The following is a 26,006-nucleotide window of genomic DNA, read 5'->3' on the forward strand; positions in this document are numbered from 1 at the left end:
CTGTACTAAATGGGAAATCATTTGTATGAGTTAAGCTAAAATTATTGATAAACTCGTAAGAATTACGCAGAAAGAACAATTTCTCTCCTTGTCAATTTTATAACATAATGTATGCTATACACCAAGGTCCTTGTGACTTTTATACTAGTATTAATTATTATCAAACCAATTATTTTTGGTCATACCGTCAATAATGATTATTATTAAAAAAAACAATGAAATATCTGGTGAAAATGCTGAAGAATTTATCAAACCACAAGCCTTTCAGAAGCTTTCTGTCCAGTGATTTACACTCCTATATCATTAATAGGTTAATGAGATGAATATGGAGGTGAACACAAGACCTCTTTAATAAGTTGATTACTACTATCTAAGAGATGAAAATATTAAATTTCAATTTGAACTCTCTTCTTTATATCTTTAATTGATAAGGTAACAATTTTGAGACCTTCAATTAAATTGTCCATGTTTCATTGGAGAGTTTGATAATACAAGAAAGAGGAATGCAGAAACAAGTGTTTGTTGTATTTAGAGGACATTATTTGAAAGGACATACGGATTGAGGATGGGGTGTAGTAGCTTGTCATAGATGCAATTGATTGGATCAATCACAACTATTTGTAAGACAGGGACTACCATAGAGTTGTTACATTTCACATACTGAAAAATAATCGCTGTCAATTACTTTTGCGAGACACGACAATGCTTGCATCAATCAAACAGATTTTTTTTTTACAATACAACATACTATTTGGCACCATTTCACTGTATGTTTTTCCTTTCAATTTTATACAATATCAATATTTACTCTGTCTCTCATATATTTACACACCAAAGTACACTTCATTTATGCAACATTCATAAAAAAATTCATGATTTATAAACTGCCCAGCAGTTCGACATTCCAGCACATATCAAACAGGATCTTGACCCTAAAAGAATCATAAACAATGCAAATATTTTTCAAATATTAGTTTTTAAATATTTATCATTTAGACATTGAGCCAGCAGATATGAGGGGGAGGGGTCTTTGGAAAATATGAGCTATAGCATAATCAACCAATCTCCAACGACTTAAATGTCAACATGCTAGTTCCTCTTTTTCTGATAATTGAATTTTATAAAACAGGTCATAAACGAACAACAAACAACGTTCTGATAAATTTCAATCAATAACACCTCTGTTATTTAAACAATTATGTACAGCTGCAGATCGCTCTATAAGCATGGTGGGTGTTTCATAAAACTGTTCATAAATAACAAATGACTTTACGCTCGACTGGTGACCATTTCTTGTGCTAAATGGTCCCTATGTAGCTGTCTTAACACTTAAGAACATATTCCAGTCTTTCGTAAATGTACGACCAGCTTTATGAAACACAAACCTGGGTTTGAAAAGGTTCACAAACATGTACTGAAGGTTTTGCAAGAAAGTGAATGCCCAAAATTTGGCAAGGTCCAACAATCACACATAAGAGTGCAATATATTCACAAAATGTGCACTAAGTTTTGGAAGGTTCACGAATCGTACATGGACATCAATCAAAGTCGCTTTTTGTTTGCAAATAAATTTTAAAACTACTAACAAGCAAAAAGCAATTCTTGCAAGTAGACGAAAAATGCAAAATGTTGTATCCTCGCATCCTCTCAAAACGTTTGTAAAACCCAGACTTTACAGACAAGTATATACTCACTGACATATCTGTACATGTACAAAACAGTAGCAAATCACAGTTGTATCAACCACAATCTTTGGTTAGTTTGAATAAAAGATAGTAGACAGGTCTTTATACTCTTGTTATCCTTCCTCGCCGTGTCTGTAATCTGCGTGTCCCCATTATTCATCCTTGTCCAGTTCGCTATTTTTCAGAGCTCGGTGCTTTTCATCTTTACTTTACTTACCAATCTATTACACATGACTTGCTAAGGGCCTATTCACAACAAGCAATACTTCACTTTTAGGCGCCCACACTTTGAAGCTTGGGATGCAATTGTTCTTATTTGTATTTTGCATTTTAATTCTAATTATTCTGCTACTTACAAATGAGTTGTATGTTGTTCTAAGATGATGTGTGGAAAACAAATGAAATGAAAAGAAACAAAATAGAAATATGACAATTTCTGAGTCTATAATTGAAATATATCAAATATCAAGTCAACATTGGAATTCAATCGAAATCAAGATTTCACGAAGCCTAGGGCTGCACCACATGAAATAATATGAAAATATTGTGAAGTTGAAGCACCAAAGAATGCGCAATATTAGATTAGTACATCACAAATTGGTACTTTATTTGTCTACACCCTCTTCATCTACTTTCCGTTTTGTCTCATCCCACATGGTCTCATTCTAGTTGGTCTCTAACCAGTTTGTCTAATAACCATTCGGTCTAATTCCCATTAGCCCAATACATGTAAGTCTAAATTCTAGTCAGGCTATCTCCATTTTCTTATATCAACTTGGTCTAATACTCAAGTTGCCAACCCTTATGGAATATTAATGAGATGTGTTCTAATGTAAATTCAGTGTTTACGGTACTTTCCGATCGAATGACTGAGCGAAAAACTTTTGTTAACATGTTTTGTCTCGTAAGAAAACGTTTGGTTATTCACATTGTAATTTCTTATCTGATGAATATATCTTAACGGTTGGCATCTCTGAATACTACTTAGTCAATAAGGTTAGATGAACTGTTACAAATAATACAATAAACTGAAAATTTAAACCAATAAATCCCCCCAAAATAACAAAAATGTGGGCATAATACTTCAATATGCTTCAGGCAATAAAATTGCCTCAAATTGTCAAAGTCACAGAAAAAAACCCTGAGGTTGTTACTCTTCCGAGGTGTAACCACAATACATTCAGAATTAACCTTGATTTTACACTTTCCTTTGACATAATGCTTGTTGCAAATACTTGAGATAAGCTTAAATGGGAATATTCAGTAGTCGGAACATAACTTAGCAAAGCATTATACTTAATCAAAGCAATAAAATATGCCTGTCAATTATTACTTTCTCAAGTTTGAGTAGTACAGGGCCCCAACTTACAAAAAGTTGTGATTGATCCGATCAATCGCAACTATGGAAAGCCAGCAAAGTCAACATATACAATCCATGTTTGCTCAAAAAATTTTTCTAGATACAAATGCATATCCATAAATTCATTGATTTCTTGACAGTTCGGTGTGTTCTCGTTTGTTTACAAAGGACATTTTGCACATTTCCTGTAGAAAAAATTATGACACTGATGGATTTCCATAGAGTTGCGATTGATTGGATCAATTGTAAATCTTTGTATTAAGACAGGCCCCTGATTTTGGGATAATGATGTATGATGGAGGAAGAGAGAGAGAGAGGGGGGAAGGGGGGTGGGAGAATAGGGATATAACTAAGTTGATTTGGATATGTGCAGTGATGTGCATAGTATCAATTACAACAGATTCATAATGCATATTCTTAATACACTATACCATTGAATGGTGGAACTAATACAAAACTAGGACAATATTTTCCTTCGTCAATGAGAAATGCAGAAATACAGAAGATAATAAATAGGAAGATAAATAAAATGAATCAAAATTATTAACTTGAATAAATAAATAGCTCTATGTACAAGATAACACTATCAGCATTAAATAATCAATTTGTTGAAAAAGCAAAATCAAGATATACAAAGTTAAACTAAAAAGGTTTCACAGAAGATGAAAAATATTACTGATGGTGATTAATACCCCCCCCAACACCAAGGTAAAGAAGTACCTGGCATGTGTCAAAAATGTGTCTCTCATGTCTTCACTCATTACAGACCAATGTGTGTTCAAAGTCTCATGAGCACTGGGCAAAAACTGAGAAAGTAGTTTGCTCAAAAGTTTTTCTCCCTGATTTATTGCCATAACATGATGCAATCATGGCAATGCAGTACGTACCCCATGAATTTGGAAAATGTGTCCTGCACATCTTTACTCCAAGGCCAATGCATGTGCTTAGTCTTATGAGCATCCAGCGGAAACTGAGGAGGAAGTTGCATCCACAATATTTATATGTATTCGGCAGGCCAAAGAAGAGTTTAAAAAAATCTTGGATCAGACAATGGTCTATTTGGTGAATCAATCTGAGATCTGTTTAGCAGGGTATTATGGAGTGTGAGCATTGGCCCTAAAGCTGTTGCTTAGGGATAGACGTAAAGAAGAGTTTCTAAAACTCTTTGGTCAGACAGTTCTTTGTTTAGTTAAGCCGTTGATGTGGATCTGTTTAGCCAGGACACCTTGGAGCACAAGGGTTGTTTCTAAGGCTGTTGCTTCGGAAGAAAGAAGCAAAGAGTTTCTTGAAATATTCGTTTAGATAGTTGTCTGTTTGGTAAATTGGTTGAAGACCATTTTGACCAGGGAAGTATGGAGTAAACTGGGAAGGTCTTAGAGGGATAGATGCAAAGTTTCTCGAAATCTTTGGTCAGACAGTCGTTTGTTTAAAGCGGCGATTGAAGATCTGTTTAGCTAGGAAATCTTGGAGCACAAGGGTTGTTTAATAAGGCTGCTGCTTCGGGAGAAAGATGCAAAGAAACATATTTCTCAATATCTCAGATCAGACGGTTGTTTGTAAGTGAAGCAGTTGAAGATCTGTTTACCCACAGTTCATTGGAGGATACTGGTCTATAGTCAGGATGTTACTTCAGGAATAATGTAAAGAAGGGTTTTTTGATATCTTGTTTCAGACGATTGTTTATTTGGTGAAGCGATTAAAGATTTGTCTAGCCAGAGTTTCTTAGACGAAGCTTGGTAGGTCAAGTTTGTTAGGAGGTTGCCTTGAGGGAATGATACAAAAAAAGAGTTTCTCAAATTCTTTGGTCAGACAGTCGTTTGTTTAGTGAAGCGGTTGAAGATCTGTTTAGCCAAAGTATCTTGAAGCATGCTCGGTAGGTCATAAGGATGTTGCTTCGGAGGGAAGATGAGTTTCTTGAAAGTTTCATTCTTGGCAAGGAGTTCTGGCATGTTGAGCAGGAAGAACCAGTGGCAATATTCCAATAGAGACTCGGCTCCATATAACTGGGAAAAAACCAGACATTAAGATTGGATTAAAAGTTTACTGTTATAAATGAATGAACCTTTTTTCTTTCTTTTCTTACAATTAGCCCATGGTACCTGCATTTGATAGTGTGTCTATTTATTCATTTTTTTTTCTAATTAAATAAAGATTAGGGAAAACCATGAAAGAATTACAGCCGCAGAAAAGAAGGTAATTTTAATTGAAAGATGGATTACATTTATGAATAATAATGATTTTCTATTTTATTTTTATTATTATTATTATTATTATTTTTTTTTTTTTTGGGGGGGGGGGGGCGGTGGCTGGAGGATGTATTTTCCTCTTACATTTCCCCTTATCACCCTATATCCTTTTGGGGTGCAGGTAGGGCAGGGGGCTGGGTGAGAATAACAGAATCTTCTAAGATACTTGTTTGATTACCCAAGGCTATAATAACAGGTGCTTACAGGGGGGGGGGGGGGGCGCAAATCACTTATTGTCAGCCGATGGAATCAAATGATATACTTACTCTGGCTTGTCTGTAGACTGTTGTAGCATTATCCCAGGCGAGATCAATGCTAAGTAATCTCTCACAGTGAAGCTGAAGACCAGTCAATACAAAATGATTAGCAGCTGCCAGTAACTGTAGACAAGAGAGAAAATTGAATATTTTTTAAATAAATAAGTTGTGGTAACAATCTAAAAATGAGTTCAAACAAAATCCAATAAAATGACCACCCAAAATATGTGTCAAACGATTCTGGTGGAAATTATGTAATAATAATAATAATAGCTGGATTTATAAAGCGCTTTTTGCCTGAGGATACAAAGCGCTTGCTATTATCACCCCGGTTTTAGCTCGAGCTACCATCACCGGCGCTCAGTGCATGCAAGGAATTAATCCTGCCGGTTACCCACTCGCCTCACCTGGGTCAAGTGCAGCAGTGTGGATAAATTTCTTGCTGAAGGAAAACACGCCATGGCTAGGATTCAAACCCATGACCCTCTGTTTGAAAGGCGAAAGTCAGAACCACTAGACCACGATGCATGTAATTGCTGAGAAACATACAAAACATGCATGGCATTCTAGCCTTGGCTTTTTTTTGTAGCAATCAACTTTTATTTTGGGTAAAAACACAGTTGATGTGACTTATTTTGAATGCCTCTCCACTTTCTCTTGTTTTTCAATGAATGTTTAATTATGCATCATTTTCAAACATGAACTGCAAATATCTTTAGATGCATACACCCCGTTTTTCTGGAGGCAAATATAATGCAGTCACTACTAAACCAGTGGAATGAGATTCTACTCGATATAATGAAATATGAAAATACTTACCATGATTTTCTTATTTACGAGATAACTGGATATACTCATTTGATTTGCTAGTTCATTACGATTAACTTGCACGCCGAATAAAAGTACACAATTTTTCCTGCGCGCGCGCAGCATCTCCCTACACACGCACTATCCCAAGATCATCACGCAAAAAGGCGTCCATTTCCTCTCATGAGCCTGAACGCAAGACATGTTGCCACGTAAGGCGAGGGGTCGGTGGGAGGGTTCAAATGAGTATATCCAGTTATCTCGTAAATAAGAAAATCATGGTAAGTATTTTCATAATTTACATCAATAACTGGGATATACTCATTTGATTTGCTAGACCAACACGGATTCAACGTGAAGGGAGGCATGTCTAGACTAAGAAAGTGCGTACAAAAATAGGGAGATGAAGACACGAAAGGCCGCTGCCTTAAGGACAGAGGAGGAAAATAAGGCCTCATGTGAAGAAAGGTCCTTAAGGACAAGGAATTAGAAGAGCGCCAAAAAGGCGGTCCTCAAGATGTCGTATACGACGATTCCATAGAAAGAGCCCAAGAAGAATGATACTATAATATCATGGGCCCTCGGCCTAGTGTCAGAAGGAGAACATCATCACCAACTGACTTGATCGTTTCAACAATCCAGCGTGAGAAGATGTCTCGAGAAGCTGCCGCAAACGGCTCGCGCGACAAAACAACCAACTGCACAGAGTTGGGAATTGTCTGAAGAATGGCAAACAAAGACGAGGGTTAGAAGTAACACCTAATCTAAGCCTATCCCGGCAACGGTCCGGGAGCAATGCATAAGTATTCAAAGCTTTGTACTGTAAATGGTTATATATAAACAGATACAGGAGGGATCTCGACTGATAGACAGACAAAAGATACCCTGAAAACCGACCCAAGAGGGAGTTAGTCAAGCGTCAAGAACGACCGACAGGTGCCATGACGGACTAAGCCATACAAGCTCAACGTTTGAGAAAAACTTAAAGAGGTTGTAAGATTCGGATTGAAGGTATTAATCATCCGTAACCGGAGGGATGATAATTGCCGATGATCAAAAAACGATCCGATTTTGTTGAAAATTTCGACAAGAATCGTGATCGGAAGACTGAAACTTGTACGGTTCAGTAAGTGATCCATCAATCAATCTGAGAAGGCGACAGCGGGGCTAATAAAAGCCACGGTCAAGTCACCGGCTTAATAATTTAAGCCAAGCCGCAACCATGCAAACGTAAGGAATGCGAGATAACTCAGAAGCCCCCGCGTGGGAGAAGGCGCCCAGAATTCGATATCTGTCTCAAATGCGTGAGGGCAGAACATCTGCAGAATTCTGATAGAGAGCTGTGGCAGGACGTTTACAGCGGTCCGAAAAGGACATGGAACGACAGAGAGTAAGGTTGAAGTAAACCACTCGTAAGGCAGTCAATGTGTCGAGAAAGGCGACTGAGTGCCATTCTGTTAAAAGAAAATGCCACGGACCTGCTGTCTATGTAGAATAGAACAGTCTGGTCAAAGCAGCTCAAACGGGCGTGTCGGAGAAAAACGCGGCACGCATCACGACATAATAAGTGTGATAGACAGCGGATCCCTTTTGTCCCGTACTAAATAAAACACCCGCCCGAGGGTGCAGTGCCCGCGGCGGGAGAGGTGGGCGGTGGTTTGGCTGAAGCCACCATCGCCGAGAGGGTCCGTAAGACTAGGCTACGATGGATGTCCGCTGAGCGGAGTAATCCCTAGTCGCAGCAAGCGTACGCCAGAGATGAGCTGGCGAACAATGTCTCTGTCATGATCTTACGTGTAAACGATGATCAAGAGATGTCGGTCAAGATGTTCTGAACCAACAGACAACGCCAGACATGATACCTCAACAGTTACGTTCCCGACGGAATCGAGTGAGGTAACAACGGCCCTGTCCTATCAAGGTTAGGGACGGAAACTGGCTAAGAGTGTCTAAGTCCTCGCTTGACGAAACAAGCGGAGGAGAAAGGCGACTTGAGGAAAATAATCACCAATATTTCCCTCGTCTGCGATGAGAACCAGTTGTTTACGAAAACAGCCACAAGGCCTGGTTTCTCTGGTGATCGCAAGGGCAAGCACCGCCGGCGCCGGTTGCAACAGCATGGAACAGTCCGATATCGGTAAGATAAGGAGTTCCGAGAAACTGCGGGGGGCGGCAAAAATGACGCCCTAAGCAGCGGGGGATGAGAATCTATGCTTCTAAAAAGAAGAACTCCAGTGAAGTAAATCACTTTCATGGAGAGACTCATCCACAGTCGGCCGGAGAGAAAGCGGGTCGTGGTGATCGTGGTTAGACAGGCATAAGTATGCATACACACACGTATACATTTCATACATAAATGTATATCCACCACGATTACATCATCCTCGGTCACGCAGTGACCATGGTCACATACATAGCATGGAAGGAGGATGAAAGCAGCCTGCGAGGCATCTCAAGTGTGCCGATTGAAAAAGCTTCTAAAAAGAAGACAACTCGACACACGGGCACGGTAAATGCATCGACCGTAGCCCACTCCACACGAGGAAGCGGCGGAGACGCCCGCAAGCTTGACCCACATAGAGGGCAGTCTATCGGATAGACTGTTCGAGCTCGACCGATGGCCTGTTGGCGGACAGTTTGGTGTGAACTCGCCGACCCGGCACGGTGGGTGCGTCCAGGAAGTAGGCATAGAAATGCCGACAGAAAAAACCTGGGGCTTGAAACAAGCCTGAACGCACGCACACAGCCGACAATCTAAAGAGATATATGGCTGTTTCTTTCCACCGAGATGATGCTTACCCGACCGGGAAAGACTCGGGGAACAAGTTGTGAATGTCAACAGGAGGGGTATCTGGCGTATAAATAGCCGATTCCCTCCGGGCGTTCGGTGCGGGTGCTGCCGGCGGGGTCCGGGGGGACGACCGATGATGGCAGCTCGGGCAGGGCTCGCACGAGTCGCCCGAATACGAGACAAATAGGTTACAAAATAACCATAATGCACCGGGTGGTGAAGGCATAGCGATTATTAAGTATAGGAGAACTATTAATCGCCGTGACATTCAGATCCGATATTTATGCTCATAAGCTCGGCAGAGCTACGAGATAGTGAGACATACCGCTGAGCGGTGATGGTGCTAATATCGGAGTCGCCCTCACTACAGCGGCGATCGCTGGAGGACGGGTGTCTGTACTAGCCCTGACTCTAACCTTGCAAGGAAGAGAAGGAGTTAAAAGTAAAGACAGGGCACCCTTACTTTCGTATAGAAAGTGAGGTTCAGGCCAAAAGCTGACGGTCCCGTCGCCTGGGCGGACGGTCCGCGGGCGTGATAGGTTGCCCTCTCAAAAACAGCCAAACATTCTCATGAGAGAAGGAAGGCATGCGGTATGTTAGAAAATCTTACCTCCAATCTACAGGCCCGCCTAGGGGGTAGAATGGAGAGAGTTACCGCTGAAAGAGCCGTTGCCGAAAGCGATGCCCGGTCAAACTGTGAGGATTGACGTAGAGGGCGAATTCGGGAGTACCTGCATATTAATGGGGGATACCCATGCAGGTGAACTCGCCGACGGCTCCCCGGAGTGCGGGCTGGCGGGAGGAACTCAATCCGCTCAATGCCCGTCACCGGCAATAAGACCGACAGAAAACAGTCAAGCGGCTGCAGCGACCAACCAGCGACATACGGGGGCTTGCCGACTTGCTGGGTGAGACCCATACGTCAGCAGCACCTGTGCATATCATGAAAACACCCGTGCGGGTGAAAAGGGGCCGGCAATTTCAAAGAAAAGGGCCGGTGGCTGGTGCGAGGCTGTTGATAAGCCCAGCCGTCGCGTAGCGGCGGTCTGTAATGACGGAGAACACGAGGGTAAGAACCCGTAATGCTCGGGACGTGTTGATGCAACCTGTAAGGATGCAACGTCCAGCCGTCGGTCATCGAGAGCTTGCCGACATGTTGGCTTGAAAGAAGTATGTTGGAAGCACCTGCATGGAAACGGGGTCACCGTGTAGGTGAACAGCGTTTCAATAAAAGCCCGGCGTGAGAGGGCAGGTGACTGCTTGAACCGCACGGTGCTTAGCACGGCGGCTAAAGCTGACATGAAGCGGGAGTCTGGTGACATAATGGGGACGATGCCCGTATGTCGATAACACCTGTGTATTAGCGGGAATTTCCCTTGCAGGTGCGTGAGCCGGCGAATCATGAAATTGCCGGTGACTCTCCGAGGTATGAGATGGCGAATGTCTGCTTGGCCTGCCCGGTGCTTGACACGGCGGCTGAAGCTGACATGAAGCGTGGGGGAATTTACCCGCACTGCTCGTGGGCGTGTGAAGCAACATGAGAGTTGCGACGCGTGACCAACAATTATCGGGAGTCTGGTGACATAATGGGGGGCGATGCCCGTATGTCGATAACACCTGTGTATTAGCGGGAATTTCCCTTGCAGGTGCGTGCGCCGGCGAATCATGAAATTGCCGGTGACTCTCCGAGGTGTGAGATGGCGAATGTCTGCTTGACCTGCCTGGTGTTTGACACGGCGGTTTTAGCTGACAGAGAGCATGAGGATAAAAATCCGTGATGCTCGAGGGCGTTCTGTTGTAACATGAAGTTACGACGCCTGACCATCGGCACAAGAATTAGAAAGAAAGGGTCTGCCCGCGAAGCGGGGTTAGCAACCTAGAATTTCTTCTTCTTCCTCTTCTATGCGGCCCCTGCTGGGGGGCAGAATAGGGCACAAGAGACAGGGGGGACGTGATATCTCGCATGAGAAAAATCACCCAAATCTGATCAAGCCGTTTAGGCACATGAATGCTAATTCCACGGTTCCACCTTTAAGGGCACGTGGACGCGATTCCACAGTTCCACCCTGATCAGATAATCGTGAGAATGACGGAGTCGAGCTCACGTGTCTCTAGCGACTAGGGGCTGGTAGCCCTTTGCTAATGCTCCCTGAAGGAGACTGACAAAGCATCGAGCCTAGTCTGTGCCGGGAAAAGAGTCCCATGCTCTTAACCCGGACTTGATGGACCCGATAGCCGGTGGGTAAAGCAGCCCTGGAGGAGTGAAGTTTTCTATACTAGTACCACACTCCCCAAAATAGGTTCAGGTCCCGTCGAGGGAGCCTTGGCTATCACCTTTCAGGCACGTGGCCGCTGCGCCACGGTTCCACCCTAAAACGCTCGGGTACGTGGGCGCGGTTCCACGGTTCCACCCTCTTGGGCACGTGGACGCAACTCCACGGTTCCACCCTCCTTTTTCCAAGGCACGTGGACGCAACTCCACGGTTCCACCCTTTATAGAGCCCATCGCAAAGGGTCTCACTCTCTTGCCCTCATACTCACCGCCGCTGATCACGGGAACAATAATACCATGTCTGGTTCTCTCCCAGCGGCAGGTTTGGAGTCATCAGGAGATGAGTCAAAAGAGCTCATCTACCTGGTAAGTTCTTAGCTGAAAGAACAAAAGGAGGGTCGAAAACAGAGAGGGGGCGGAGGGGTGGGTGGACAAGAAAGGTGACAAGCAAGATCCTTATCAGAAATATTAATAATAAAATTAATAACTTCGGAAGAACAGGATCGACTTCTTAAACATGAGATCAAACAAAGTTAAGAAGCTGAAGTGAGACAAAAAAACTAAGTTTTTTTTTTTATTTATTTATTTATTTATTTTTTTTAAATCAATTACACGTAAACATGACGTTAATTAATTAAAAACAGAAACGTCTAAGTCCAAGGACGAAGAGCAGGATCAGCTAAGAAAAAAAAAAAAAAAACACAAGTTTTTTTTTTTTTTTTTTTTTTTTTTTTTTTTTTTTTTTTTTTGACAAGGGTCAAAAGAAATAAGTAAAGGAGCTGATCTGAAAGGAAGAAGTAAAAACTTACTTCCCTTAAACTGGAAAGCCGAAAACTCATTAGCGAAAACTTTTTTAAAGGACGCTAATAGAAAACAGGGGGGCTTCCCAAAAAATTTTAAGAGAAATTTTTTTTTTTTTAAAGACAATAAGTCTAAAAGAAAAATTTTCAATACAAAAATAATTATTAAAATTAATTAATAATTAAACAATTAACCAATTGGTTAATTAACAATTAATTAATTCATTAATTAATTAATCAATCAATTAATCAAACAAAAACAAAAGATTGATTGAGACAATCAACCAACTCACAAAGGAACAAGTTGAAAACAAGTTTGAGAACAAACAAGGACGACGCTCCTATCTGTCCCATAGCCTAAGCTGTGGGTGGGAAATAAAATCAATTCAATTCAAGACGAGGCAAAGGTGCAAGTCAAGAATAATAAAGAATTAAAAAGATTTGGCGTCGTATCAATGCCTGCGGCACGCAGGAATAGTGCGCGGAGCTACGGGTAAGGGAAGCGGAAGCAACCCGTCTGTGAGAAAACGAAACTGACGTTCGGAACTCACAAGTTTATTTAAAGAAAAACGTGAAATAATAACACGAATGCTCCATGCACTATGAAATAAATGAAATCAATCTATAGCCGAAAGGCAAAGGATTGAAATAGGCTGTAAATACATAGATAAATATGTAAACAACGGACACTTTTTATAGAAAAGTGGGAGTGTACTTAGCTAACGTCTGCTCACGGCGGCAGGCGAAAGTAAAAGAGGAAATGGACGCCTTTTTGCGTGATGATCTTGGGATAGTGCGTGCGTAGGGAGATGCTGCGCGCGCGCAGGAAAAATTGTGTACTTTTATTCGGCGTGCAAGTTAATCGTAATGAACTAGCAAATCAAATGAGTATATCCCAGTTATTGATGTAAATATGGGGTTACAAAGAATAAAATATTGAGCATGTGACCAAAATACATTTCTCCTGTAGTAGGAAGCAAATACTCAAACATTTGAAAACACTTCCATGAATTACCTCCCAAGTGTACATTCAGTACACATACTATGTAAAGAGATATTTTCAGTCAAGGAAAATTCAGACAAAGTATATTGAGCAGTGCTATTATGGCTGATCCAGTGAGAAAGCTGGGACATTCAATATTGGACAAGCTAAGATTAGAAAATAAAACTGATCACTGAGCAGAGAGTTCAATATTAGACGATCCAAAATGGGAATGCAAACTAGGCCACCAGGGCCTCGTATCACTAATCTTAGCGATTGAACGTAGTGCTGATTTCTATGATTGATTGCAGTGATTATTGTGTATGATCGATCATAAAATCTGCTCAACGATTAATTGCGAAGCTTTATGTTATAGGGTCCAGGGTTGAAGATACGCGACCTTGTCTCAATGGATAAACTTACATCAGGGGCACTTAAAATAAAGCTTAGTGATTGATCATGGAGCTGATTTCTACGATTCATTGCATTGATTATTGTGTATGATAAATTGCGACTATGATCGATCTCTAAGCTTTATGTAAAGTAAGCCACCAGGCAGACATATTTGAGGGAAATCAACATCAGCTCAGCTGATTAATTGGACAAAAATATTCAACCATTTCATGAAGCTGGTAAACAAAGTACAGTCTACCAGCACATACCCTGATTTTAAACTGTTATCAACAAGCGGGCCGTCACACAAAACTAGCACAAATCTTGCACACGCATAAAGACTAATTATACATCTCTAAAAACTGCCTATTATTATTTTAAAATAAATTTTGCACTCTGTACGCATGTCATTTGCAGGGACCTGAGGCTGCATATTCAGACCACTTTCTTCCACTGGAGGGTTTACACAGTAGACTCTGTTTAATTTTGTAATTTTCTCAGAGTGAACATTCAGAGAGCAGTGCAGTGCCTCAAAGCCAATTAAACCACTGACAACTTTCATGGGGCGTCGTGGTCTAGTGGTTAAGACTCTCATCTTTCAATCTGAAGGACGTGGATTCGATTCCAAGCCATGGCGTGTTTTCCTTCAGCAAGAAATTTACCCACATTGTGCTGCACTCAACCCAGGTGAGGTAAATGGGCACCGGCAGGAAGTAATTCCTCAAGAAGCTGTGTGCACCAGAATCGGTAGACTAGCTTAGCCGGGGATAATATAGGAGCGCCTTGAGAACCTAGCAAGGTGGATACGTGCTATATACAAATCCTGTATTATTATTATTATTATAAAGTGAAGTATTTCTTTTTAAATATACTGTGGGGTATACCAGAGGAATGGCATGCCATTTGTGCAAATCAATATGGAGTAAGCGGTTTTCTCCATTTTTCAAAAGAAAATTATTTAAAGGGCATCATGAATATTACTGCTGAGATATACATTAGGGTTGAATACACACCTCAGGAAGTTCAGATGGCTTGACATGAAGATTCTCTGTGCTTCCATTATAAAGGTACTGCATCAAAAGCTATAGATGGAAAGAGAGGGGAAGAGAGAGAGATGATGAAGGGGAAGGAGTTAGTTTAAAAGGGAAAGGAACATAGTCACAGAAAGAGCGAGATCGTTGGGTAATGGATCAAAAAATAAATACATGCAATGAAATTTTGTTCTGCACTAACATTATTACTAAGTGTCAATTGTTCACTGAGAACTTAATGCATTGATTACCGAATTCCGTAATTCCCCCTTGGCATTGTACACGGACCACCCGGTTATACATAAAGCAGGTAGTAGATACATCCTTTACTGTTTACACTGCATAGCATATTCATGTTTTATTTCAGGATATCCTTGATATGTCCTGTAATATGAATTATGACAAGATACATGTAACCAATTTTTAACAAGATAAGATTTTCAAAATATGTGAAGAGTTAGGTTTCACTTTCACATGCAATGAAGGAGTTCTGCAAATTTTACAATCAATTCATTTGATATATTCTTAAAATCGAAACTTGATCAAGACAATGATCACATGCTTTCATTTTCAAGCTATTAATTGTTTTGATGTTCCAACGAGTTCCTGCAATTGTTTTCTATATTGTTTCCTTTCATGTTGCATTTTTAATGAGGGTACATTTCCTTTTAATCAGGATACTTTAATTATCTTTCCCTTCCCTCTAATATTATTGCCTTCAAATTCCTCTTCCATCTTATTTTCCTCTTCTCTTTATATTTTATCATTTTTTTTATATCTTTAAAATTCTTTATTCATCCTCTTCAATTCTTTGCCTGTTTGGTCCCCTTTTTCCCTCATCCCACTACTCTACTTTGTTATTTCCTTTTCTCCACCTATTTTTTTATTTCAACTTTCTTATTCTTTTTTCTTCCTTCTTCTCCACCCTCACCCCTCTCACTCTCCTCCTTTTTTATTATGACATTCTTCCTCCTCTTCATTTCATTCCCTTCCTCCTCTGTTTTTTTAATTTTGTTTCTTCTTTTTCTTTCTTCCTTCTCCTCATTTCCTTCCCCTCCCCTACTATTTGAATCTATGCATGTTTTTTTTGTTTTTTGGTTGGGGCAGAATCTGGAGAAGGTCAACCTACTTTTGCACCCCCCCCCCCCGTGCATGTGAAACCCTAACTCCACCCCTGATCACCATGGCAACTAACCTGAAAGATATGATAGCTAAACTCTGTGATCTCAACGATTGGTTTCTGAGGGTCCAACATGCGATCCGAAAGCATGGCTTTGAAGCGTTTGGATGCCGTCACCAGGACAATCTTGTGGGCGTAGAACCTCCGACCTTCCACCACAAAGGTCACATCCGACATCTCAGGGTTGTTGATATATTGAGGATCTTGAGATAGAACACACAAAGAAATAACATTGACACATTAGGTGCTATTGGAAGAGGTAAGTATGGTTTATAAAATCTTAGATGGTCTTATACCACATGAACTAATCCTATTTGGTCTTCTATCAAGGTAGTTTTAATGGTGTTTGATTGACACCGAACTTGGGCGAATACCCAATTATCACTTAGTATGCAGAAGAGTAAGCAAAGATTGATTTTTTACTACACTTTATTACGTCAGGCTATCCCTAAAATCTGGATAAATGATAATACAACACCTTGTACCAACCGCAATAATAAACCTTCATTAGAGTTTCCCTAAATAGATGTAGGAGCAAAAAATCAAATTAAAAATATTCATGATATTTCAAGTAAACAATTCTATAGACTATTATCCTTAGATGCATCGAGCACTAACATATGCTATTTGTATTGGGAACAGATAATTGGGTCACCATTAGAATGGACAAAAACTTTTAAAGAAACTTGTGTCACTGTAAAGAAAATAAACTGAAAGAATTCAATTTTAAGGTAATATATAATTTATTGCCAGTAAAAAAGAACTTGTTTAAATGGAATGCTATAACAGATGGGAGATGCCCGCATTGTTACGTGGACGAAGATAATGTACATGCTTTCGTTGAGTGTAAACTAAATAAGAGATACTTTTCTTATTTGACAAGAGTAGCTAAGTTTGAATACAATGTCGACCTTCAAATAACAGAATTGCATTTACTTAAAGCCCACAAAGAAACCGGACTAGATTCATTTCTTATAATTGCTTTTTGGTGCATTTATAAATGTATACGTATAAGAAATAAAACAGGAAAAGATTGTGGAGAATTTAATTTGGAATATTTGTTTGAAAAAGAAATATGTAAACATGTGATGTGATTTTGAATGTTCAATTATGTACATAATAAATGCCCATGGTGGGTTAAAAAAAACAAAACAAAAATAGTATGCTGCTGCTCTTTGTCACCTGAAAATTTAGTTAATAGTTCCCCTTATATAAAGATACATGTACCAGCTTACCTATCCTTGCCCCATGCATAGCATCTGGTGTAGGGATGTCACTTATCTTTTCCGTACCCATAAGGAGAGGGAAGATGTTAGCAAGCTGTTTGCTCACCAGGTCATTCTGAAAAGAAGTCATAATCAACAACAATATTAGAAACTGATTTTTTTAAAACAATATGTGCAATTTTTTACAAACACGTATCATTCATAAAGTTTTATACATGGGACCATTCTTTGACATTGTCATTCAAAATATGTGACATGGGGCTTGAACCCCTGACTCTCTGCAACAATCCCTAACTTTTCCTGCATGTTTCCTTGTGCTACCTGTCTGATCACCTGACTTGAGAAAAGTCCACAGGAGTGGAAAAAAAGTTTACCTACAAATGGTTGATAAAACATAATCATTCCTAATTTTCATTCCTTAAGGTTTTCTACATCATAAGGGATTGTATTCCGAGCAAAGATGAGATTACTGAAAAGTCAATCTGTCGTACCTTACTCTGCCTGAAGATCTCAAACATGAGGGGCAGCCCGTCCCGGATCAGCTCCTCGTAGTCGTCCTCGACTGGGATGGATCCAAAGTCTCGGAACAAACACTGGATGATGGCCAACCGGTGGAAGTACTTAGCCGTCCGAAGGGTCTCCAGCCAGCAGTGGAAGGTCCATGGGACACCAAGGCTCCGGAGCTCCATGGCGATGTCTAGGAAACCATGCTCGCAGCTGTGGTACATCGCTTCCTGCAGGTAGAAGAGCAAGAGATGAGAAAAGGCATCAAATCATTAAAATTACCTGATTTTTTTATTCACTAGATACCTGGATACATCTACTTGATTTAAACTAAGTTAATGTCTATTAAATGCTGCCTGGAATATTGTACACAGAATTTTGCGTAATAGTGCCATCACCTGGCGACCCAAGCCACGTTTGAATTTGATCTTTCAAACGGTTCTTCATTTATCTATGGCGATATGAAAAACGTTGATGCCTTTGAACTGTATGTAATTGATTTCTGTTTTGAAAAAAAATTAATTAACCGTTGACAAGCAAGTTCGGAGTACCATTCTGCGCATGATCAGAAGAAGATCATTCGTACTATAAGTGACATGGTGGTTTAATATTTAATGAGATAATAACCAACTTTGATGTCTTGATTATTCATATATTCTTTTGAATTGTGTATTTCATTAGATCCACACAAACAAACAATGCATCCCCACTAGTGACTGGTATTTCATAGTTGACCAAGTACATTGTTATAACAACATGCTAATACATTGAAAGTAGAAATGCAACAAATACCTTCATAGAGTGTTCATTGATGTGCTATTCTAGTAACCTGGTCTATGCAATTACTGCATTCTGCTATGTAAGGCATGCATATATAATATCTTGCTTTTAAATCTGCTGCTCATTATGAAAAAAGTGAATGGTCATTTGAACAAAATTGCCCATGAGGTAACTCCGAACTGGTTAATTATATACCTGCAGCATAAGTGCAATCTTGTTCTTCCTCGCTTTGCTAGCTTTCCGTTCCTTTGGCCCATCGGAACCCTCAGCTAAGATCTCCTCCAGAGATAAGATGTCCGACGATCGGATCAATCGAGGCTGCTCTAGAAGCTTACGTAAAATATTCCTAATAAAAGGAGATTATAACAAGTGAGAGAGAGAGAGAGAGAAAAATATGAATTGGCATTAGTGTCATAATAACAAACTATTTCATGAAAGATAATACACAAAAATAGTGCACAGTGCAATGCAATTTTACTCAAAATATTACATAGCATAAATGCACTTTTACCATTTAAAAATGCACTTAAATGCACTATTTATGCAGTGCAATGAACTTTTACATGGATAGCAAACATATTCTATTTCACACATAACAGCAGATTTTGGAAATGCCCATTTGACTCTATGGATCAAGGCTTTTAATCTGAGAGCTCAAACACAACTTTGTGATTTCATGGACAAAAGTTTGTTTCATGGTCTGTGGAATATAATGAATATAAACATCAAAGGTAGGTACATTTTATCAATGAAAAACAAGAACATCTGAAGAATGTTTCATGGAACAAATAGTCACTGATTTTTCACTGACAAACTCACTCTGAGCCAATCAGATGCAAGGACTTTGGTAGCTTATAACAATATATCGCTGACTACTTGTTTCATGAAGTTCTCCCAAGGTTTATTACCTATGACCATGTGCAGCAGCAAGAGCAAATGAGTTGCCATGTCCTTTACTGGTGATCCCATTTCTATGTAATGTTGTGAGGTAAGGGTCTGCTCCCTTATCTAAAAGAAGACACACCAGCTCGTGGTAACCTGAAAGAGAGAGAGAGAGAAAGAATGGGGGTTAGCTATAGGTGCTGTCCATTACTTGCAATTTGGGAACAATTCCATTTACTTGTACATCTGACCCCATTTTTCTCCATTTTAATTTTATTACATGAACTGTTCAAGATATAACTGATGATTATTACAACCTTCCACGTGAACAAAATTTCAAGGATGCCCCCCAATCTTTGGAGGTCAAACGAACATACTTTGTGGATTAAATTCAGGATAAAATTGACTAATAATTTCACTTCAGTTAGCAGATTCAGACTTTTCTTCAGATGGCTCACTATTTTTCATGGCATTTGTTCTGTGAGAGTTGTGGATTTCTGTAATTTTTTTTCAGGATTCAAACACTTCAACATTTTCTAAAATTGTAACTTAAAAAAAAAGAAAAAAATAGATATAAGATGGTAATTCAATGAATACCTGCTGCTGACGCTAGCTGTAACGGTGAATGTGTGTAATTCTCTCCATGAGCACCTTCTACGTTAGCACCGGCATCTAATAATAACTGAACAAAGAAAGAAAATGATAAATTGATGAAATTATTGACTCTCACATTGATATTCAATCTTTTGATAGTACACATCTTAAAACATCTCCTAATAACTGAAGAAAAATGTGCATTAGGCATTGTGACATGTACCTATATTTCAAGCTATGTGAGGGAAGTAACAAATTAATGCAGAGGTTTCAGCCTTGGATATGTCTTTCAGATGAAGACTGTTTAAGATGAACATTGTTGTAAGTTTTGACAATCAGTTTTTTACAATGTGTTTTTTTTTGCAGCATTTTCTGCATTAATTTGAATGGACATATACAAGACAAACTTACAATGCATGAAACATAATCATAATATGGCACAAAGTACAGGGGTAAGACATAAATACAATGTAGAAGCACGACTTAATGGGGAAAAGTGCAGAGGCAAATTATAGGTCCTTTGGCAAAAAAAAATACTGCTTGAAACAGGGCAGCAAAAAAAGGGGGGAAGGGCTACATGGAGACCAATTGAAAATGCCCCAGAAAAAGAAAAAAAAATACAGGGGGGAAAAAACATGGATGAGGTTGTATACCTGAGCTATAGCTGTATGTCTGTGAGCTACTGCAAACGATAGAGCTGTCCAATGTCTGATGGTAGGATGGATACAGGGATACTTCTGATGACTACTTGGGACCTTGATAGGAAATAAGAAAATAAAGTAGACTCTACATAAGCCAACTTTCCATAAGTCAAAGTATTATGTAATACCAGGATATGCAAAGTATGTGTTATTAATACTGTTTATTAAAGTTGAATTTTCGTTGAAGAGATGTGGTCACGAGAGATAAGACTTTTGCAAAGTCGTCATGAAACAAGATAATGATGTAAACAACTATAACAACAGCCATAGTGGGCGCATTGTGGTCTAGTGGTTCTGACTCTTGCCTTCCAAACAGAGGGTCATGGGTTCGAATCCTTGCCATGGTGTGTTTTCTTTCAGCAAGATATTTATCCATACTGTGCTGCACTCGACCCATGTTCTATTGAACCAATTTCTACCCAATTCGTGCTGTGATCATCTTTCATCATGCTCTTTCTTGATATGTTATTAGACACAATGAAAAACTTAAGAAGTCTGTATTTTATTCATGACGCCACACTTCAGTACTCTATGTTGGCCTTTTAAGTATGACCTAATTGGATCTTTATGGACACCCCAGGCCACCAGTTATGTGTACAGTTATGCATAATTTATAAAGAGCTTTGTGAAACACCCCCGCCCCCTACCCTGATGGTAGACCCAATAGGCAATACTCACGGTAAGATTAGGCTTAGCACCATTGTCTAATAATATCTGCACCATTGCTTCGTCGCCTCTCGCACACGCCAACATTAACGCTGTCATACCCTGCAATGAAACAATGTGGTACCAACCTAAATTTAGTTTGATAAATCCTTGATAACAGAATCAAAAGCAATGATTGAACACTTCATCTTACATCAATTAATACATCAGGAATGCTGCTACATGCTTTACCAATATAGACGTTGGTCAAAAATCAATTTTTTTTTTTATATGACTGGAAAGGTGTTTCTTAACTTTTTGCAATTGAACAACTAAAACCTATACAATTACTTGACTAAATGAAGAAGAATAAAAAAAGAGATTGAAAGAAATGAGAGGAAAACATGGTTTGAAAATGTAGGTTCCCTCAAGCATAAGATGTGCATAATCGGTTGAGAAGTTTTGGGAACAGTAAATAAGAAAATGACCTCAGAATTCTAAATCATTCAAAGTCTTTTTTAGGGGTAAACTCTTTGATTTTGGGCATTTTAGTCAGTCTACAATCAAAGCTGCATAATGTAATAAAACAGGTCCAAGTGTCTTCTGTTCTAGGACTAGTACGCTGGGTCTATTCACCTGTTCACTAACAGTATCAATCCCATCTGGGCCTAGCAGAGCAGCAGCGCTTGGGACCAGGTCCGTTCTCCCGCAGGCCAGCATACGGAAGCCTAGATCCTGCTGGAAACGAGCTGTGGACTGGCTGGCATCTAGGTGTCTCGAGGAACAGAGAGACTCGTCCATTCTAATAGTGGAAAGATTGATTGAAAATGAAGAAATGGCGTTAACAAAATCTATTTCTAGGATCTAAAACAGATCTGAAGGTGAACTGCTGATTGGTCCACAGATAATTCTACCTTGTGTTTCGTCTCATCCCGCATGCTAGTATCATCCTACCTTGTCTACAACCAGTTCGTCTACTTACCATTTGGTATAATTGCCATTTAGCCTATTTACCATACTAACTGATTTTCCGTAGGCTATATCAATTAATTATAATATCCACTTGTTCACACACAGCTTAGTCAATAGTTGAATAGTTTATGAACAAAATTATCATTAGACAGAGTGCAAAATGATAAGGAGATGATGTGGAAAAAGACCGTCTGGGAATTTTAATAAAAGACAGTTGAACCAAGAGGGTATTAAACCAACTGATGACTGGACCAAACAATCATTGGATCAAATTGACAAAAGACCATGAGTTTCGCCATGATGGTGTGTCAGGCAATCTCATTATGAGACCATGTGCTTGCAGCCCAACAAAGTGAGCAAAGCTGTGCGTAATGGACAAAATTCACCCGTTTGTAGCCGTCTCATGTACTAATGTCTATGGAGAAATCTAAATTTGCCGTTCGCTAGTTCTTGTTTTATAAAGGGGCCACAAAACGGCTATACAAAGGGAATGAAAACGGCTACAAAATGGAGAGAAAACAGAAAGTTGATCACCGTGCGAAGTGGGCATGATCCTTTAAGGTATTTTTCTGGTCTAGACTAATAAGATGTTTGGTGAGTACCTGAGAGGTCTGACTGGTGTGTCGATGCCTGGTAGTAGTAACCTTGCAGCCTGTCTGACATCATCGCTGTCTACCACACTGCTCAGACGATGTTCACAGTGGGTACTGGCAACCCTTATCCACTCCATGAGGGGAGGAAGAACAACGTAAGGCCTGATGATGATAGAAAAATTAGAAAAGGTTCAAAATATTCCAAGAGGGTCATCACAATAATCAAGACGATGATAATAATAATAATCATCATCATCATCACCATAATTATTATCATCATTGCCATCAACCTTTTTCATCCTCATAATCATCATCTTCTTTATCACCAACATCACCACCATCATCATCACTACCACCACTACCATCAACCTTTTTCATCATTATCATTCATCATCATCATCACCATCATCCAATCTCATCCAATCATCATCAACACCACACCACACCACCACCACCACCACCACCACTATCATCATCATCATCATTATCATCATTATCATCATCATTATCATCATTATCATCATCATCATCATCATTATCATCATTATCATCATCATCATCATCATTATCATCATTATCATCATCATCATTATCATCATCATCATCATCATTATCATCATTATCATCATCATCATTCAATCTCATCCAATCATCAACACCACACCACACCACCACCTCCACCACCACCACCACCTCTACCACCATCACCATCACCACCATCACCATCACCACCACCATCATCATCATCATTATCATAATTCAATCTCATCCAATCATCATCATCAACACCACACCACACCACCACCACCATCATCATCATCATTATCATCATCATCATCATCATCATTCAATCTCTTCCAATCATCATCATCATCACCACCACCACCACCTCCACCACCACCACCACCTCTACCACCATAACCATCACCACCATCATCATCATCATTATCATCATCATCATCATCATCATTCAATCTCATCCAATCATCATCAACACCACACCACACCACCACCACCACCATCGCCATCATCATCACCTTTCTGGAGTGAGTTGAACGATGGGCCTATCATCCTGATATTCCAGCTGATTGCAGCTCATAAAATGGAAGAGCGTTCTAAGACCATCCGGACTCCACGTGATTCCATTGGTCTTGTACGGTGAGTTAGTGGTACGAGAGCGACTCTGGTGAAAATGCATCGCACGGTCCACAAGGTCACCTGTAGAGGGAGACAAACATATAGATGCCACTCATCAGTGTTCCCATGCCCTCAATAGAAAATTTTCAACCAGCTCTAAAATGCAATATCACATCCCACCGCATGGTACTCATTTCCCAACTGACAAATATGTATGTATAAAATGATAATTTTAATGTCTATGTCTTGAAAACCGAATAGTTTTTGTCCCCCTGAACAGAATACAAGTGTTGGATCATTGACCAGGAAGGGGGGGGTCTTCATTATAAGTGATGTACTTTACATATTTAAGTACAAAAGATTGTTCATCAGAGAATACTTATTTCCTATTATATAACCCTTTAGTAGGCCTATATCTATATAGAGAAGCACCAAATGCATATGATTTTTCTGGACACAAAATGGCTTTCAAATTAAGAGTTGCATTTACTTATGGCTACTCTAACCCTCTATATTGTATAGCGCCACCTCGTGAGCATTTATAGAAAATGTATAAAGGCTGTTTTCAACCTTTTCACCCCTCCTGAAACTCACCAAGCTCTGCGATGCTTCCTACACACGTGACCATGAGACTTTGTTCTAATGATCGGCTAATCTCAAGGGGGTCATCTAGTTTGTTGGAACAGCCACTGTTGTTTGAAACTTCATGAGGAAGAATCACTGTACCTGTTGGAAAAAAGTAGGAAAATGAAGAAAAAAAATAAATAGAATGAAATAAAAATCAATTGAAATAATATCAATATCAATATCAATAAAGAAGGGTAAAACACCCCCTTACACTTCAAGTATTTTTTTACACATCAATAATAAATCATTGAGGGTGTCTTAATTTTTTTCTTATGATACTGTGGAATGTTACTGTGTTAACATTGTTTTTTATTTCATGATGTTGCTTCATGTAAATACTGTCGAAACTTGAAAGTTCGATGAAACTGTGCAGAATTTAACTTATTTCATTTTTACCATAGCAAAATATCACACTGAATGCATTCAGATTTGCTATTTATGTATAGTAAAAAGTGAAAGAAATTAACAAGAGTAGAAAAACAAGAAATGTAAGAAGGGGGAATACAAGGAGGAGGAGGAGAAGCAGAAGAGGAAGAAGAAAAATAAGCAGAAGAAGAGGAGGAGGAAGAAGAAGAAGATGACGATGAAGAAGGGGAAGAAGAGGAAAAATGAAGGAGGGGGAGAAGAGGAAAGATGAGAAGGAAGAAGTAAAGAAGGAGGATAAGGGGAGAAGGAGGATGAGAAGGGAGAGGGAGAAAGAGGAAGTGGATGATGATAAAAGAAAGAAGAAGACAGAAAGGGAGATGAGGAAAAGGAAGAAGGAAGAAGAGGAGACAATGAAGTGATGAATGGACTGGAGGAAGAGGAAAGAGACATATTCTTATTCAATGAAATAAGCAGTGAAGAAGCAGAACCTTCATTGGAAAAGGAAAGCATAGAATTAGATATACGATCAATATACAAGGAATCATATAATCCAAACTGGTTCAGAAAAAAATATCACCCAAGAGACCGCCCATTTAACATTCAAAAGCTCCCGTAATCAAAATCTTGGCATGTGCCACAACAAACACCTCCAAAACACTCAAGCTAAAATACCAAACAAGACAAAAACAACGTCAAAACAATGGCATTTTGCCATTAGGAACTGGACGTCGAGACGCTGTTTTGGAATCCCCAGTTCCATTGACCAGTCAATCACGTCGTTGTTTACTACAAATGGAAGACACCCCCCTTGGCGTGTCCCTGCTATGGGTTTTGTACAGGGGAGGCAGTGAAACCTGCCCCCAGGGGTGGATAGAGTTCCAGAATATGTCAAGAGGTATTTGGAATACACCAGAGAGCTAACAGGCAGACACTTCCAAAAAGCTACTTTCAAGAAAATGTTTTCTAGACGTTGTTTCTCCCAGTTTTATTGTTCCTTATATGACAATAGGCCTATATAAAAGCCAATATGCCACCGCTAATTTTACCAGATACATCTCAGGACTAATACAGGAAGCAGCATATTTGTGTAGGTCTATATACCAACTAAAATAATGAATTATATCCTGGTAATATTTAAACCTAAAATGTTCATGATAAAGTATTGACTGAGAAAT

At 39.6% G+C, this 26,006-nt stretch overlaps 1 protein-coding gene across 3 annotated transcripts; it reads right to left on the reverse strand.

The window, feature by feature from the left end:
- On the reverse strand, positions 1-24,564 carry LOC129267615 (ankyrin repeat and BTB/POZ domain-containing protein 3-like). Of its 3 annotated transcripts, XR_010294672.1 has the most exons (16): positions 24,433-24,564; positions 23,739-23,919; positions 22,711-22,863; positions 21,773-21,938; positions 21,170-21,259; positions 20,444-20,545; positions 19,794-19,878; positions 19,223-19,352; positions 18,510-18,660; positions 17,522-17,764; positions 17,040-17,145; positions 15,820-16,007; positions 14,607-14,675; positions 5,558-5,671; positions 4,631-5,048; positions 1-4,499 (listed from the first exon to the last, which is right to left on the reverse strand). XR_010294672.1 is itself a non-coding variant. In XM_064104856.1 (15 exons), exons 1-15 carry the CDS (start codon positions 24,464-24,466, stop codon positions 4,851-4,853), a joined length of 2,010 nt encoding a protein of 669 aa, XP_063960926.1. In that variant the 5' UTR covers positions 24,467-24,564; the 3' UTR covers positions 2,732-4,850. The 3 variants fall into 3 exon arrangements, 2 of the variants coding, with proteins under 2 accessions (XP_063960926.1, XP_063960927.1); XM_064104856.1 differs by having other exon boundaries at positions 2,732-5,048; XM_064104857.1 differs by lacking the exons at positions 1-4,499; positions 4,631-5,048; positions 5,558-5,671; positions 14,607-14,675 and adding an exon at positions 15,408-15,499 and having other exon boundaries at positions 15,797-16,007.
- Positions 24,565-26,006: the final 1,442 nt, after the last annotated feature.

Source organism: Lytechinus pictus, chromosome 9 (genome assembly GCF_037042905.1).
Source record: "Lytechinus pictus isolate F3 Inbred chromosome 9, Lp3.0, whole genome shotgun sequence".
Lineage (NCBI taxonomy): Eukaryota > Metazoa > Echinodermata > Echinoidea > Temnopleuroida > Toxopneustidae > Lytechinus > Lytechinus pictus.